The sequence below is a fragment of the Passer domesticus genome, chromosome Z, assembly GCF_036417665.1.
Source record: "Passer domesticus isolate bPasDom1 chromosome Z, bPasDom1.hap1, whole genome shotgun sequence".
NCBI classification, from domain to species: Eukaryota; Metazoa; Chordata; class Aves; order Passeriformes; family Passeridae; genus Passer; species Passer domesticus.
Window position 1 is genome coordinate 54,056,926 of NC_087512.1, and position 18,649 is coordinate 54,075,574.

At 40.9% G+C, this 18,649-nt stretch overlaps 1 protein-coding gene across 1 annotated transcript in view; it reads left to right on the plus strand.

Annotated features, from left to right (window-relative positions):
• Position 1: 1 nt before the first annotated feature.
• The window catches only part of FBXL17 (F-box and leucine rich repeat protein 17), a 278,120-nt gene continuing 259,472 nt past the window's right edge, over positions 2 to 18,649 (plus strand). The window contains exons 1-3 of the mRNA XM_064405002.1: positions 2 to 862; positions 14,419 to 14,541; positions 17,803 to 18,060. Coding sequence (XP_064261072.1) covers positions 131 to 862; positions 14,419 to 14,541; positions 17,803 to 18,060 — 1,113 coding nt within the window. The 5' untranslated portion in view covers positions 2 to 130. The remainder of the gene's footprint in view (positions 863 to 14,418; positions 14,542 to 17,802; positions 18,061 to 18,649) is intronic.

Sequence of the window (18,649 nt, forward strand, 5' to 3'; positions counted from 1 at the left end):
CCCGGCGTCCCGGAACCAACCCTGCCGTCGCCACCGCCTCCTGCCCCGGCCCGCCGGCAGCATGTCAGCTCCCGGCGCCGCCTCCCGCAGGTGACACCCGCCCTTCCGCTGCCGCTGCTTCCCCTCCTATATGGGCCACCTGCTCTCGAAGGAGACAAGGAGCCTAAGCCGGGATCGCCGCCGCCCACGGGGGAAGGTGCCTCCGCCGCGCAGCAGGAGCTGCTTACTGCGCGGGCCCTGCATGCTCTGCTTCATCGTGCACGGCGCCAGCCCGCCCGCCCCGGAGCAGCCGCTGCCCGCCGGGGACCCGCTGCTTCCGCCGCCGCCGCCCTACGTGTCGCTGACAGCCGCGGAGCAGCGCGTCGCCCGCCGCCTCCTGCGCCTGGCGCCCGCCGCCTGGGAACCTCCGGGCCGCTGCCACCGCCTCTTCCTCTCCGGCCTGCTGCCCTCGCCGGTGCGGGGCCTCCTGGGGCCGCCCGGCGAGGTCTCCTCCGAGATGGTGTGCAAGCGCAAGGGGGCCGGGCTGCCCGCCTGCCCGCCCTGCAAGCAGCCGCGCTGCGCCGCCGCCGAGCCCGAGCCCGGCGCCTGCCAGTGCCCGGCGGAGCCGCAGCTGCTCGCCCTGCCCGGCGGCGCGGGGGAGAGCGGCGGGGGCACCGCCGAGCAGAGCGGTGCGGGACAGCCCGCCTCGCCGCCGCCTCCCACTGCCCAGGACGAGAAGGAGCAGGGCCGGGAGGAGGAGAAGGAGCGGGGCGGCGAGGCGGGCTGCGAGGAGCCTCTGGAGTACCCCGGCGACAGCTGCCGAGAGTTGCCGCCGCCGCCCACCCCGGATATAAACCAACTGCCGCCTTCCATCCTCCTCAAGGTGGGTCGGGATGGGGGGATGGACGGACGGGCTAGCCCTCTCCTTGAGGATCTGGGAAGGGGCTGTGCCAGCCCCCGAGGTGCTGGTGTCGCCGGGCGGACTCAGTGTAGGGGGAAGCCGGAGGAGGCCGGGCCACTTCGGAGCTGGCTCAGCGCCTGGCTTTTGGAGACGGATAGGGTTCTGGGATGTTGTTTGTGTCCCGTTCCGCGACTTTCTTTGTTTGTCATTTGAAACGAGGTTGTAAGGCATTACCTGGAGATGCAGACACACAAATCAGCTCCCGAAGCTGTCTCTGTAAATGTTTTGACTGTACCCATTAACTTCGTAAGATGGCCTTTTTTACAAGTCGACTTTTACTTTCATCAGTGTTGTAGTACTGGCCAAGAGGGTATGTCACTGTATTTAGTGCTTCCCTGGGTGTTGGAGCTACATAGACAAGTTTTCAGTGGTGGTTATTAAACAGTTTGTATTGCAGTGTATTGTGGATCAGTTTTGGCCTTAGTTCCACAGTGTTTGCAGCCTTCTTAAATTACATGCTTTCATAACCTCTTACGCTGTATATCCAAGCAACAGTCTCACTTCTGTCCCTTTTGTTCTCTTTCTGTTCCTTTAATGCTGTTCTCCTTTGGAACTACTTTCCATTTTTAAGCTACTCTTTTGACTTCTGTGTGACTTCCCTTCAACTAAACATTAGCTAAAAAGAGGAGTCTAGCTGGAACTGAGCCGCTAATGTTTTCCATATTCTGATGCGAGTGTGCCTTTAAATTTTGGGAATAAGTTTTCAGGATTGCAGGAGTTCTCAGAGGTCAGATGGCTGAACTTAAAGCATGATATAGTAATGGAGGAGTGAGAGGCATTACTCTTGGTGTTCATATTTTGCTAGTTGTACATCCAGTGTAGAAAGTACTTCCTTTACTCTCTTGTTGTCAGACAGTAATAATCTACTTATCTGTCTGTCTTGCACTTAACACTGGTTCTGTGGGAGGTTTAGTTGGTTTAAGGGTTTGTTGTTGTTTGTTGGTTTTGTCTGGTTTTTTTTTAATACTCAAAAGTGTGTTAGTAATGATAAGCATGTTTTATAGATGTGCTATGCAAATTAACTCTAGGCAAATAAAAATCCATGAGCTATCATCTGAATTAATTTCATCTGTGATTACAAAATTGAAACTTTGTCTTGTAGTTCTTCTAGAAGGGAATCCATTTGTTAGCTACTGTTTTTGGAAGATAACTGTTTTCTTTGATTCTTGGTTTTAGGATTTGAAACTGGACTCATCTGATTAGTATAGCTGAAGTACTTTTTGATCAATAGCATGAATACTTTTCTGTGGTTACTTTTAGTACTCAGTTTCACTTTTTGAAAAATATCTATATATAACTGTGCTATAACTTTAATAGTGAAGATGTCATGTCCATTTTACCTGTGGACTAGTTTAAATGTTATTTAGTGTCTATTTCATTCTTACCCTTGTGGGGGTTTTATGTTTGGTTGCTTTTTTTTTACAAACAAGGGGTTTTGTTTTAACCCCAGGTAGCCACTCATACACCACATCCACAGACTGGTTGAATGGACAATTCAAGGGAAAAAAGTGTACCTTGTGGGTTGTGATAAGAACAGTTTAATAAGTGATGAAAAATAAAGTATGCTACTAACAATGTTTGTATAAAAAGGAGAGCAAGAAAGAGAGATTGAGGTGATGCACTAAACATTTGTTTTGTATGAGCTACAAAGCACTGTTACTGACAGCTGGGAAGAACTTTTTCCTAGCTGAAATCAGGGCAGACATCTACCTTCCTCAGTGATTTTGTCTCTACAGTTGTCCTGTAGTCAGTTCCTTCTGCAGTGTCTGAAAAAATAGGCCACTGTTTCCAGCATTGTGGTAGGAGCCAACCTACTCACCCCCAAATTTGCCCTTCAGTCCATAGCTGTACTAATGAGTTGGGTTTGTGGTTTGGGTTTTTTGAGATTTTATATTTTTATATATATATATACACACACACATACATATATGTACACAAGATATGTGTATCTTTATCTATATATCTGTCTCTTAACTATTCAGTTGTTTTGGGTTTTTTGGTTGCTTCCAAAATATACTACTCTGTTATAGAACTTTTAGCTTCACATGTCCAACCAGGTGTCCTGTCAACTGGATTTACATCTGCCTTTCTTATGATGGATTTTGATACAGATAGGTTTATATTTAGGATATTCTTTCTCCAAAGGTGTCATTTTATTTTGATAAGGTGGAAGACAAATATACCCAAAATCTTTACTGAGCTTTTTACAGTAGGTGTAGGACACACAAATCTTAATACAAGGACAAGAGATTTCATCCTGGGAAACATCAGGAGACAGATCCTGATGGTTTCTTCCTTGATTTCTGTGTCTGTGACTTTCTGATACAGTGGTGCTGGTGCAGTAGTGGCTTTCACCAGTGTCTGTAGATGGGCTCAAGACAAGCCCAAGGAAATATGTCAGAAACTCTTTTATGACGAGCTTGCCACTTTGTCTGCTCAGGTGCTGTTTAGCTGTTTACAGTGATTCTGTCACCTCTAAGCCAAGGGTTTGGGATGGGTGGAAGGATTTGCCAGACTGAAGCTGGCCAGCAGATCATTAGATAGGCCCTGCTGGACTGGGATGTTCATGGTGCAGTGTGCCAGTTGATCCTGTTTCCCTGGCTGGTGAAGAGGTATTCTGGTCGATATGAAGTGATAAAAGGATGGTGCTTCCAGATTCAGGGTTTTGCTTTTCATTTTGCTGCTGAAACCTCTATGAGAAAGGAATGTTATACAGTGGGCAAAATGTCATCTTTAGTCTTGGTAGAGGAGGGTGATTATGTTTGACTAAAGGATAATTTAAAGCCATTCCGGTTAAAACTTCAGGAGATTTAAGGAATTATAGATCAGTCAGCTATAGATAGCTTGATTGTGACCATGATATGTGTGAATGAAAAAAAAAAATACCCAAAAAAACAAAACTGTTTCTAAGCACTTCAGAAAATTGCAAAATCTGCTGCATGCAACTTTGAGCTGTATGTCACAAATTTGTGCCTATTGAAGAGTCACTGCTGCTTATTCCTGGAAAATAAAAGAGAAAAATAAATCTTCCTGATGTGTCCGTTACCTTTTTGCAGTGCTGCTGTTTAATCAAAAAAGGTGTAAAATGGTCTGCAGGCTGAGCCATGAACTTATGAGAGAATGCCAGTTCAAACACTTCAGATTTCCTTTTGAGGTATATTAACAGGAGTTCTGCATGTAAAACACAGAAAGGAAATTCTCCTGTGCTTGGTGCTTTTAAAGCCTCTGTTAGAGTACTGAAGTAGGTTGTGGGCACTGGGGTCTCTGGGAAATACACACACAAATGTGAAAGGCATCAGAGATGAGCTAGAGGTCATGAAAAATATGGCTTATTGCAGTTGTTGGAAGATTCTGGACAAACTGAATGACAGTTGTTTAGAAAGAAGACTGAGATGCAATCTTTAGTTAAGAGAAAATTGATAGAAGTTCAACTGTGTTTCTGTCCCTTGTTGAATAGAAGGAAATAATAAGCTTAATTTGGGTGAGATACTTTAATGTTCTTTCACTCTATCATTTTACAGACCTTGGTAACAGTGGTTTCCTGTCTAAGGTTATCTGACTGATGCCTAGAAAGGCTGATCAGGAACAGAGACTAGACAGCGCTAAATGGACAAAATAGGTATTTATTGAAAGGCCTTAAAAGACCTTGGGCAGCACAAGAGCCTGGCCAGGGCTGTACAAAAATTGAATCCAAGATGGATCCTGGTCACAAGTTTTTACACTTTTATAAGTTTGGGTTCGTCTACATAGTGGGTTCAATTGACCAGTTACAGCTCCAGGTCATGAAGTCTCAACCCCCTGGCTTGCCCCCTTCTCTCCACCATTGTTTATGCTTTTTGGGTAATGGCTGTCGTTGATTCTGTAGCTGGGAAGGAGTTGTTTCGGCCGACTACCCTGTGAAGAGAGCTTACTAACACCAATATGAAGTTTCAGAGTTACATACTAGACAGCGGAGAATCTGAAAAATGTGAAAGCTAAAACCCAAGGTATCATGGCAAATTGGGATTTCTATTTATTGATTCTGTTCTTAACATGAAGGGGAATGCCCTTATCAGGAATGTTTGGGGTATGCTTGAAATTGCTTCAAAACAAGAGGGTCTAGAATAGATGATGACTTCTTTTTGAGATCCTCTTTCTCAGTTTGCAGGTCTTTTTTTTAATAAAGCATGAACATGTGCTTATACCACTAACCCTGTCAGTTTTGGCTTAGAGCTAGTGCGCTATAAAGGGAAGATAAGTGTGTATGTGAGCATATATGTGGGTATTTTTTAATGTAGGATTTTCATAAGTATATTATTAGTGTTACTTGAATCACTATTGACTCCTTTTCTCTTTACTCAATGGTTTCTACTTATTTTTCTCATTCTTCCCTTATTGAAATAAGTTACAGGTTTTCTTTTGTTGCAATGATAACATGTATTTTTATAATAATGCTGATTGAAACAAGATGCATTGCTGCTGTCATTAAACTGCTAGCACTGAATTTAAGGTAATCTGAGTGATGTGAAGTGGGTTTGGTAGACCTTTAATTTTTTCTTCTGATTTTATGAATTTATACCTGAAAAGACTGCATGTGCATTTTATAATTACACTGTGATTTTCTTTTTTTAATTTTTTTTTTTAATTTCTTTTGGCTAGTCAGGAGGAAGAGGCGTCAAAATATATCATTTGTATTGGACTTTATCTGTGAGGTCATTGAGTCACTTTTGTAATACTAGCTTTCTTTCCTATTTATGCTAGTGTTCCAGCTTATTATCCTGTCTAAAGTTCATGTTGAGTCTTACTTTTAAGTGTAGCACTAAGAGATATGGAATGGGTTTTAAACCTTTATGACTGATGCTGGGAGGTAGAATGTCCTTTAGTTTCCCTATTAATTTGCCTGAATTAATTTTTCTTTAGCAATAATCAGCACAGCCGTGTGGTTTGTTATGGATTTATTTTGGTTTTTTGGCTTCTTGACTGTTTTTTGTTTTTCCCATGAAGCTTACTGTTACCCTATGATTATAGTGGGGAAATGAACTTGTTTGAGGTTCACTGTGGTGTTACTGAGCTTCTGGAATGCAGTTGAGGGGAAAAATTGTGAAGGGAATGGTGCCAGTAGACTAGTAACTAAATGCTTATTATCTCAATGATAAATTTCTGGAAGATGTTGTGAATTTTATAATTGATTGCAGAATTACAAAAACAATTGTTTTCCTTTGCAGAGGTGTGTTTGAAAAGGTGTTTTTTGTTCAAGCATGTAGGCTTTAACATCACAGAATGAGCTGTGCGATGAAGAAGAAATGCTGTGGAATGAAATTTCTGGTTTCTTTGACAGGGATAGATGCCTTAACACTCATGGCCAGTAAAAGTTTCCTTGATGTTGTTCAGGTGTTGGCTTGGCTTGTTCAGCATCTCCAAACCAACATATTATTGCATGGAGAAAACGAAGAGGTTACAAGTTTTGCAGTGTTGGAATGTAAAGTAAATTAAATGTAAGATCTGCTTTCATTCCCAAATAATTTATTTGTTTATTTTGTTTAGTTTGCCTAACCCATGTTTGATCTTTCACAGATTTTGCTTTGTTTTAATGTCTTTGTTTTTAAACTGGCGTGGTCACTCAGAAGTACTACCTGGTGTCTTTAGTGAGGACGGTTGGGTTTCTGAGAGTAAAAACATGGTGAGCAAGTAAAGCTACTCTGCTTATTGGTCAGGACTCTTCCTTTCCATTAGGAGGACAGGCATTTCTTACAGACAGAAGGTAATATTGTGGTTTACCTTGAAGCTAAGGCAGTCTGTGAGTAAGTGGCTGGTAAGGGCAGTGTCTGTCTCCTTTTGTAACTTCTGGCTGTGTGCTCCTGCCACTTGCTTTGTCCTCTGTAGAGTGATTGTGCAATTGCTGGGGGAGTAAATTCATCTGGCTAATCTGACACCAATCTAATATTGCAAAACTTTTCCTTAGAATCAGCTGCCTGATTCCAAGTCCTGCTTAGGACTTTCTCTAAGCACAGTCACTAAATCCAGTGCTAAAATTCAAGTGACTTGAAGTAGGGGACTGGTTGCTGTGAATGGCAACTTGCCAAGAGAATCCTGGCTGTGATGTGAACTCACATCATCACTTTCCCTGGCTGGCACATTTTTCTATCACAAGTACAGTTTGAACTTGATTTCCTTCATAGGTGTACTGAGGCTCCTTTCAGAGGTGTGTGAGTTCAATGCTCACATCACTTTCATAAACTCAGAATTATTTGTATTTCCCTTGTTCTTTTTAAGTTATGTGTGAAAAAAGTGAAGAAATATCTTGAAAACAAAGGACATACTTGTTCTTCCTTCCTATTCTCTTATGTATGATTCTTGAGTTTTCTGAAACAGAATGAAGCAGCCTTTAATAAACATAAATCTTAATCTGGTAGTTTAACTGCTCTATGCCTGCAATTAGCAAATATTGTGTTTTACTGTTCATAGTAAAATGTCATGTGCTAAGCACGTTCTTTTTGTCAAATGGTACTTGAGAAATATTTTTGTTAAAGAAATTGTAGTTAGTTGCTGAAAAAATTGATGAAACAAAGGAGCAGTTTTCCAAGAATGAATGTTTCAAGTTACTTAGGCACCATGAAATGTTTGAGTGTGCATTTTATTGTTCCTTTGTTGTTAATTTCTTAAGATTTTTGGTTTCAAACAAATCTACTTGATGCAATGTAATGAAACCAATTTTGTAGATACCTGTTCTTGAATACAAAAACTTCTTATTGATAGAGAGTTTCATTCACAGAAATGAAATTATTTCTTTCATATAAAAATGATGGACAGAAATAGAGGGTGTTTAGATTCACCTTTTACAGTCCCTTCTGCTGTGGGGCCTATATTTTGTTCATGTCATAGAAGTATACCTGTTTTTTAACATTAGCAGTATCTTTGAATGGTATTAGCAATCAACTGAATTCTCTTGCATCCTTTTCTGTGACAGAAGTTTCTTTAGAATATGCAATCAATAATTCTAACTCCTTGATTATGATTTTAATTTTTTTTTTATATTGAGATTGTCTTTTGATAAGTTAAAATTATTTCTCGAATTATGGTCATTTTTATATTTGATCTTGGTGATGTGAATTACTTCTTAGAGAACTTCATGCTGATGATATTGTGTTGGCAACCACATAAACAATTTTCTACTATCAAACTTCCATTCATAGTAACTTTAATGGTTATGGTTGACTTTTCATTATATCCTTTGATTAAAAGTGCAGGTTTTCTTCTTCACTTTATCACTTTGTGGAACTTTATTTAAGGCCACAATTACCAAATAGTTAAAGACACACTAAATGAATTTAGTACATGGATTCCTGATTTTTTAAAACTGATCTTTATTATTTCACAAAAATATATTTATAGGATGCTTTGTGGTGTTTTTTTGTTTTCTTGTTTTGTTTTTTTTTTCTCCTCTGTTTCTGCTGAAATACTTTTCACATTTGACACAAGTGTTCAAAATAGTCTTTTTTAAATATACAGTCTGAACTCTCTAGCATACCTTTAATATAGAAACAGTGGGGAACTGTTGAGGGTATAATGTCTGAGGACCATTATGCAAGGACTTAGTGGTAAAGCAGAAAATGAAATTAATAACTTTATTTCTAGTTTTTCTGGTTGGACCCTTCACTAATATTAATCAGCATTTGCTTTCTCCCTTTCTAATCCATTGTCTTACAAAATATTCTAAAAAGTTGAAGAAAACACGAAAACTTCATCAGGCACATTTTTGGTGCTCTGAATTGTGCTGTGCAAGGACTTGGTTTAGTTGATTTAAAATCAATTGGACATCACTTGATTCAGAATGGTGGATTGATTCATGTGGGGTGCTGTGGAATTAGCTGTGGTTTGTTGTTTAAAGGTAAAACACTGTGGCTTTTCTCTTCTAAAGGATTTGTGTGGGTGTATCTATCAACATAAAATTAGACTGTTTGAATTGAATGAAGCAGATGGAATGTTATTTGGCTGAAAACTTCCTGTATATGTTAGTTGACTTGCTGTCATGGGCATTGCATTTTTGTATTTTCTTTTGATGTAGGATCACTTAGGTTGGAAAACATCTCTAAGATCATTAAATCCATCCATTAACCTGGTTCTGTCAAGTCCACCAATAATCCATGCCCCTAAGTGCCACATCTACATGTCTTTTAAATACCTTCAGGGATGGTGTCTTCACCACTGCCTTGGGCAGCCTGTTCCAGTGCTAGATAACCCTTTCAGTGAATAAATTTCTCCTGATGTCTAAACTAAACCTCCCCTGTCTCAACTTGTGGCCATTTCTTGTTGTCCTGTCAGTTTTTGCCTGGGAGAAGACCATGAATCCCCCTGAATCCTCCCTCCTTACAGGCAGTTGTAGACAGCAATAAGGTTCCCCCTGAGCCTCCTGTTCTCATGGTTGAAAACTCTCAGCTGCTCCCCATCTGACTCATGCTCCAGACCCTTCACCAGCTCCAGTGCCCTCTGGACACACACCAGCGCCTCAGGGTTTTTCTTGTAATGAGGGATCCAAAACTGACCACAGGGTTGAGGTGTGGCTTCACCAGTGCCCAGCACAGGGGAATGGTCACTGCCCTGGAGTACCATGATGCGAGCCGTGAGCAGACATGGCTTTCCCAGTCTCCCTTTCTCCAGGAGAGTGCTGTGTCAAAGCAAACTGTGGCAGACAAAATTCACAGCCTTTCACTCAGGTGAAACCCAACCACACAGGTTGCCTGGTCATGGGAGGAGACCAGGTTGATCAAGCAGGACCTGCCTTTCACAAACCCGTGCTGGCTGGGCCTTACTCCTGGTTGTCCTATACATAACAACACTTGAGATGATCTGCTCCATACCCTTATCCAGGACCAAGGTCTGATGACAGCATTGTAGTTCCCTGGATCTTCCTTCAAGCCTTTTGTGTAGATGAACATCACATGTTGTAGCATTCAGTCAACTGGAAACACCCCTGTTACCAGCTAGGACTGCTTGTAAATGATGGAAAGTGGCTCGGTGAGCACTTCCACGAGCTCCCTCAGGGCCCGCGGATCTCATTTTGCCCTGTAGACTTGTGTGGGTCTTAAGTGGTGTGGTGGGTCACTGACTGTTCCCCCGTAGATTATGGACAACTTCATTCTTCTCCCTGTCTTCAAGTTCAGTGGGCTGGGTGCCTGGAGAGCAGCCAGTCTTGCTGTTGAAGACTGAGGCAAGGAAGGTATTTACTGGTCTTTAATGAGACTGTGTGAACAGTTTTATTTCAAAGCAAGAGCTGGTGGTTGAAGAATTTACTCTCTCTGGAAGGTATGATAAGGCTGTCAGTGGGGGAGATCAGGTATCCTTAAACGGGATGTAGCCTGAAGGCTCAGAGAGTCTCTTGCAGCCATTGAAGGGAAAGATAAAACCGCTAATCTTAACAATGACATGAAGGAGTGAACCAGGAGAAACTGACATCTACATTAGGAATTTGAGCTGAAAGAAGGTGAGATGAGAGAGAAGGAGCTCCTTTTCCAGAGCTCTGCTTCCTCTACCCCTGCCTTTTGCCAACAGGGAAAAGAATGTAAAATGATTCTATAAAAAGCTATTAATTTTTTTTTTCCTTTACTGTGCTGTAGGATATTCTGGTGTTTGGAAGAGGGATCAGACAGTTGAGGGGGGAGCAAACTGAATGGTCGATATGAAAGGTGTTTGAGTACAATCCTCAGGAATTAAATGTGCTGACTAGTAGAACCATTGCCGTCCAAATTACCTGTCATAAGTGGGAGTTAAATGAACAGGCCTGTGGGTAGGAATGGTTTTAGCTTTCAGCTGTATTTATACATCCTTGGGAATTAGAAAATTTAAGGCACAATATCAGTGTGTGTCTAGAGAACAATACTGAATTAAAGGGTGGTGAAGTCATCAAAGTGAGTAGAAGTGTTTTATGCACTAGTGTAGTATTTTAATCAGTAGCTCAGCTAATCGCTTAATACAAGGGTGACGTGCTACCACCTGGGATGTGTATAGTCCTTGTTTGTAAATTCCATTTAGTGTAATTCAGTATGTCATCTTTTGCAATTCAATGTGTCATCTTTTAGCAATTGCAAGTTCTGAAGATAAGCTGTTGTTTTACATGGCATTATTCAGAATCCTTTTGTAGCTGGAACTTTTAGAGCTACTGCAGATAATAAAACTGGCAAAGGCCTTGTTTTTGAGCACGTACCGGTTGTGTAACTTACATAGCTACTCCTATACATGCTGCAATGATTTGGGTCTCGCTTCTCATCCTGGTAGCCTCACTGTTTTCTAAGAAGTCAGTTTGCATTACTTGTACTCCTTAATTGTCTCTGCTTCTAGACTTAAGTACAACATGAAGTAAAGCATTACTACAAATGCTTTTGGACATTTTAAAGAATATTTTCTATGCAGCAGTACTGTTTGTGTCAAGTACTTAATCAAACTTGTTTCTTTTTTGTTTTGTTGTTGCTACAGCTGCTTCATGCAGGAGAAACAGGTTAGCAGTAGGTCTGTGATTTGTATGGGTTTTCAGCTTTTAGTGGGATGGTGGCATGGTGGGTTGATCCTGGCTGGACACCAGGTCCCCCTCCAAAGCCCCAGCACTTCCCTCCTTGACTGGTTAGAGAAAACATGAGGAAAGGGTAAGGAATTAAGGACAGGGAGGGATCACTCAGTCATTACTGTCATGGGCAAAACAGACTGAACTTGGGGAAATATTGGATTATGAAGGGTCCCCTGATGCAGGGAAGAATGATGCATCTGACTCCATGATATCAGAAGGCTAATTAATTACTTTATTATACTATGTTATTCTATTGTATATTACACTACAGCTGAACTGAAACTGTGCAAGCGCCCAACTCCACTGAATTTTGTGACTGTCTCCTGACAACAGTCTGGACACACGCTTGGCCCTGATAGGCCAAGGAAACAAAACACCATCACTTTAGGTAAACAATCTCCATATTGCATTCTACTTTGGCACAACACAGGAGCAGCAAGTGAGATAAGAATTGTTTTGATAATTCTTTTCTCTGCTTCTCTCACTGCTTCTCTCAGGTTCAGAGAATGTGAATCCCACAGGGAAATTGGGTTAATTTATTACCAATCAAATCAGAGTAGGATAATGAGAAGTAAAACCTACATATTTCCTAACTGTTCTATCCTTCCTTGGCTCAACTGCACTCACAGTTTTCTCCCTCGTTCCCCCAGCTGTACAGGACGACCAGAGTAGGAATTACACTCAGTTCATCATACCTTGTTTCTGCTGCTCCTTCTTCATCACTCTGTCTCTGGTTGCGACTTGCTTCTTCTCAATGACATTTTTTTTCTCCTTCTTACGTTTTTCCAGAGGTGCTACTACCATCACTGACCGTCTTAGCCTCAGCCACTGTGGGTCCATCTTGGGTGCCAGCTGACACTGGAGGGAAGGTTCTAGCAGTTTCTCAGAGGTGCTGCCTTTGTAGCCCCCCAGATCTCAAAACCTAGCCATGCCAACCCAGGATAAACAAAATAAAATACAGAAATTATTTATGGACTTTCATTTTAATAGTGGCAGCTGTATTAGCAATGGTCTTTACCAGGCTTACTATGTTCTTCAGTACTGCAAGCTTTGGTTTCTCAAAGGTGGTATATCCGCAAATAAACATATTTCTTTCCCACTTGAGTAAAGATTAATTGAAGTATTGTATAATGCCAAGCTTGATATATTTTGTTAATATTAATTGGAGTCAGTCAAATGTTTGTCTAAACGTAATGTGGATCATGTTGCTTTGTTCTATTCTAAGGTTTTCATAACTGTTAAAAGATTCAGTCTTCTGTTTCATGCCGGTAGCAGGAATTCAAGTTTTCTACTGCTCTTACTAACTTAAAATTACTGAGCATCATCAGACTGTCACCTTTTCTCATGTGTAGAATTACACTTCTGTGGGAAATGTCAGATGCCAAATTACCACTTACTATTCAGTGCTTTCTTTCTGCTTGACTGAGGGTGGTGGTATTGTTTTTTAGTGCTGATTGCAGCCACCTCCTGGTCCTGTGCCTGGTTTCACGAGTACAGACAAGAACTGCAGGGAGAAAGGAGGCAGTGATTGTTTGCTCTTCTGTCTGCTGTGTTTAACTGCAGACACTGACTCTGGTAATGGCCAAGCAAAGGCCTGTGGGGAAATGGGGTTCCTGCACAATTTTTCAGCACTGAGGAGTCTCGCATAAGAGATTGCAAGTTTCTCATAGCTAGAAAAAGAGGAGAATGATAAATCTTACAAGCATGTACAGAGCATCATAAATTTGACCTCCTCCTCTCTTATTAGATCTCTGCTTCATCAAGGGGTCTTGTTGGGATATACGTATTTAAAACTCCTGGGATAAGCCATCCCCTTGAACAGGGGGTACAGTTTATGGTTGTTATTCTTGACAGTTCGTTGTCTTGTCTGTTCCAAAGACCACCCAATGAACAAAGTTCTTTGAGTTACCATTATAGTTCAATGCTTCATTATTCCTTCTTTTTTTCCCCCTCTTTGTCATCCGTTTTCCTTGGCTAAATAGTACTAGTAGTTTCCTTGAATGTTCTCATATTTGCTAGACTTCAGTGCTTTCCTATGGACACTCTTCAGTGTTTTCATATTTTCTTGAGAAAATTGATTTTGAGATGGGCAGTAGTACTTTTATTTAGTACTTGATGTCCTCAGATCAGCGGGAGGACTTTTTCATGTTTTGCAGTCTGTGCTCCTGTATAGGCATAATGCCACTACTGCCTTTTCTCATTACAGGATCACATATAGATTTAGGTTCATTTGTGCGGACAGGGTACCTTCATGTGAACTCTTGATAGACCCTCTTCTTCTATTTATTAATAAACAACAGTGTTTTAAGAAAGGGATGAATGTAATACATGCTAGGGCAATTTATGGTCTTGCTGTAAAGTTATAGTTTATACTTTTTTTGCCGGCTGCTATAGTGCTCAAAACCTTGGGGTATAAAAGGATAATTTTGTGTTTCAGTTCTCTTCTATGATGCTGTTTTACTCTACTAATTTACTCTAGCATCCCATGCCCCCTTCCCACAAGACCTGATGCTGTAATACCTTTAAGACCCTTCTTACCGGTTCAGTTAAAAAATAGAAAATAAAAAGAAAGGTTTCCCGTCCCTTTCAGGATGGGAATGAAAGCACTTTTTAAATGGCTTGCAAATAACACTGAGCTAATTTGTAATTCTTTAGGTGTGCCATCTCAGAAGCACTTCTGAAACTTAGTCTATGAGATGAGTACTTAGGATATATTCTATTGTTGCTTATGCTAATATGACTTACTAATATTGTCAGTTCTTGTGGGATGTAGGTTTTGTTGTTATTGTTTCTGACTAATCAATCAGGGGGCAAGTTGTAAATTGTGTATTATAATGCATGCTAATACTTTTCTGTCTTTTACAAGATGTATTGATAATAAAATATTTCTGTCTCTAAAATATGATTACATGTGACAAATTTATTTTTTCTTTCTTTACAGATATTTTCCAACTTATCTCTGAATGAACGTTGCCTTTCAGTGTCATTAGTCTGTAAATATTGGCGTGATCTCTGTTTAGATTTTCAGTTTTGGAAGCAACTGGATCTCAGCAGTCGTCAGCAGGTATGAAAATATCATTGTGGAATTATTGTTTTCATGATTCAGAATTTATTCTTGGAACTTGTACTTTTGACCGGGGTAAACAGAAGAAATACATAAAATGGTGATATGTATAGTTGCGCAGATTTTTCTGTTATTCGCTGAAAATGTCTGGACCTTTAGATGGGTTCCTTTAAATATAGTATATTTTGTCTGAGATCAGTTATTAAACAGTGTGAGCACAAGTGCTGTTTGAAATGGGCTGTGGCTTATCTGTCTCAGTTCTGCATCGGGTAGTCTAGAGCTGTGAGACGTCTTATTAATTCAAAGACAAACATGAGCATTTCTGAGGATGCTCTAGTTGGAAGAGCGGTCACATATGTAGTACTTGCTCCGTTTGTTTTAAAAAAATGTCTTTATTTTATTCTTCAGCTGGTATGGCTCCTACTCACTAGAAATGAGACTGTGTTTGTTATTTTGTTTTCAGTATTTCTTTTTTTTTGGCTTTTAGCTGATCCTAGAATTAAATATTTGTGGGTTTAAATTAGTGAGATCTCTAGGAGACTAGCCTTAAGTTGTACAGGGTAACTTCCCTCATTGGAAAGCTATAGGGATGCCAGTACTGTTTGGCTACTGCCCTCAGGTTTCTTGTTGTGTAGTGACTTACGGGGGTTTATAAACTGCACCTTGAGCGTTTAAGGAAAATACAAAGTGCAGAGAAATAACAACTGGACGGTTGCATTTGAAGAAGGATTTTTTTTTTTCATTGCAATTTGACTTTGTTGTGGTTTAATCCCAGACAGGCAGCCCTTCCTCACTCCTCCACCAGTAGGGTTGAGGAGAGAACTGGAAGAATAAAAGCTACATAATTAATGAGTTTAAAGAGTTTAATAATGAAAGCAAAATTATACACACATATACAAAATAAGAATTAAGAACAAGACAAAGAATTAATTCGCTCCTTCAGCAGGCATCCCCAGCAGAGCAAGGCCCCATTACACTTGAGAAGACACTTCTCAATGACTTGAGAAGGCAAACCCCCTCAGTGGAATGTCGTTCCCCCCTCACCCCCCCCCCCCCCTTCCTCCTTCTTCCCCTCACTGACTGACTGACTTAAACACTGACTGTGATGCCACATAGTCTGGAATATCCCTTTGGTCACCTGTTCTGGCTGTGTTCCCTCCCAACCCCCCAGTCTCTTTGCTAGTGTGGCCAAGTGAAAAAGCAGAAAAAGCCTTGGCTCTGTGCAATCCCTGTTCAGCAGTAAGAAAGCCAGTACCAATCCAGTACAAATCCAAAACATGGTTGCATACTAGTCACTATGAAGAAAATTCTACCCCAGGCGAAACCAGCACAGTTCTTTTCCATTTTAACACCTGCCTGATGAAAGAGCAAGAAAAAAGATCTGACTTGATACAAATGAAAACTGTATTGAATGCAACAAAGACTGCTCCTCAGCTGTATAAGATAAAAATCAAAAGGGATTCATGTAGCTCTCTTGCTCTCTTTGAGTAAAGCTAAATCTCATATAGATGAGATGCCAAGTCATGGGTAAATATTTCTGAATGGTCCTTTGTAGGATTGTTTTCTTTTAAGATTATTCATTTTGCTGACTGCAATGTGTATAGATACAAAATGGATGGAATGTTTTTTTACAAAGGTGATAAAGAAACTTTGCTGTCTGAGCACCCAAGGGGCTGCTCTGTCAGCCACACTGGCACACCTCCTTGGGACAGAAGCCCCTCTGCGGCAACGGCCCCTGGGAGGTGATGGATTCCCTGCTTGGTTACCTGCACACCCCATACAGTCAGACCACTTTCCTCACTGCCTTCAGATTTCCCAGAGCAGAGTCTCAGACCTCAGGGTCCTTAAAACAATGTAATCATTGTGCAAGAGCAGAATAACACCTCAGGCTGGAGGAGGAGGGATCCCAGCAAAGGGTCCCTGTCTTTTATACCCATACAGTCTGTGCATGGGTACATCTGGGGGCTCTTGGCTCTTGCTGCATTTCCAACTGTCCGTCACCTGACTGCGCCACAGGTCTCTTGTGCCCTTTGTTGTACAAAGGGCTGGCACCAGTTCATGGCCTTTTGCTGATGGCTGTGCCACCTAGCTGGCTGTGCCACAGCTCAGCTACACCCTGAGCTATTTGCACTGAGTGTATTCCTCAAAAGTTCTCCCTTTGATTAAATGCAGCATACCTGCTAGTACATTAAAATGAAAAAAGAAAAGTTGTAAGGCATTGAAACACTGCCCTTCCATACAACATTACTACAAGGAAGAAATATAATAGAATGAAGGCTAACACAATTGCCATAGGGCACAAATGATTATCAGTATGAAATCGCATGTATTTCAATAAACAAAGGCAGTAATGTTTGGTGGCTACAAGTTACATAGTTTTGTTATTAGTTGGTATTCTGTTGGTTAAATGATTCCTGCACTTCTTATGCGAATTAGTCCATATACTCAGTCTTTCTGGTCTTTTGGATTGGTGGGTTTCTTGGTTTGGTGGTCTGTGGTGTTTGCCATATCCCCTTGCCAGAATTGCCTTTTACTTGAACAACTCAGTTGGAGTTGATTCAACACAGTTGCTGAGTTTGCTTTGTTAGTTTCTTCCTTATCTAAGAAGTTCTGCCAAATGTTCTTGTGGGCTATGAATGCTGCATTCTTTGTGTCCACTATCAGTAGTACATTACTCTGTCCGACCTTTAACCTTTCCTAGGAGCTGAGGTCACTGAGGCACATCAAGCCCTAAACTTTAATAAGGCAAATCTACGAACAAGTTATTTATCTTTCTAAATACCTGGGCATCTCAGATGGTCTGTTCATGGCTAAAAAGAGAAGTAGGTCTGTGGTTACCCTTCTAACTCTGGAGCTCAGTGTGGTGCTTGAGAACTTCTGTCAAGCTGGGCAGCCATTTGGGACTCTTTTTGTGGTGACATAAGTTCCTGCAGCTGCCCATATTTTCTGTACTTGTCTAGCTGTTGTCTCTCCCTCTGTGAGCTTTATCATGAAGCCATCTAGCTAGAGCCTACATATTATGTTAGAACTGGCTTTCCCCCAGCTGACCATATTCTATCAAAACCATCAGCCCCTCCCTGCCCCCGAAACAAACCAGTTGCAGTAAAATATTCAGCCATAGGTAGTATTTGTAAAGGAGGTGTAGTTTCATTTTTCCTATAGCTCATGGAGATGCATCTTACAAACAGCTATTTTTGTCGTAGTGACATTAAAGATTTTTATGGAAAAAGTTACATGTGAGTATTTGTTTTTTATTTGCAGGTCACTGATGAGCTGTTGGAAAAAATAGCATCAAGAAGCCAGAATATTACTGAAATCAATATTTCTGATTGCCGCAATGTATCTGATACAGGAGTATGCATATTAGCAATTAAATGTCCTGGGCTCTTAAGATATACTGCCTACAGGTGTAAACAGCTTTCTGACACCTCTATTATTGCAGTTGCCTCTCAGTGTCCTCTTCTTCAGAAGGTGCATGTGGGCAATCAAGACAGACTCACTGATGAAGGCCTGAAGCAGGTAACCATCCATTCCACAGATTCCTTCTGAAAATTTAGCATATTTCAGCTTAGCAAGAAGATACCCTTTCATAGGATTTAATTAAAATTATGAAAAAACTTCTGTTTTAAAAGTTGGTATATGGAGACCTTTTTTTGGTGCAATAAATGCTGTTTTCTAGAGACTGCATGTACATTTTTATTCTTTTTAATATCCAGGGATTGAATGATCACTTTTGTAGTTAAATGTGCAGTTTGACATCCTATACTTCACTTCTGTCATATTCAATTTTTCTGAGCTTGGTTGCTATTCAAAACCTGTGTTTAAGTAACTTGTTCTTGCTTCGTGAATGTTGAAGGTGGCTAAGATCTTTATTTGTTGGATGTGCAAGGAGCTTTCATCAACTCTCAGAGAGTGTTAAAGGAGCATTTAGGAGTTAGAGTAAATCAAGTAAGCTGTTGAGCACAAAGGCATTGTTAACTACCTGTACACACAGTAAATAACTTAGTTCTTACGTGGCGCTGTTAGCTCCATTTAGTTGACTGTAGTTAGCAACTTCATTTTGTTATGTATGTAATTTGAATCTTTCTTGTTTGCATACAGTGTTTCA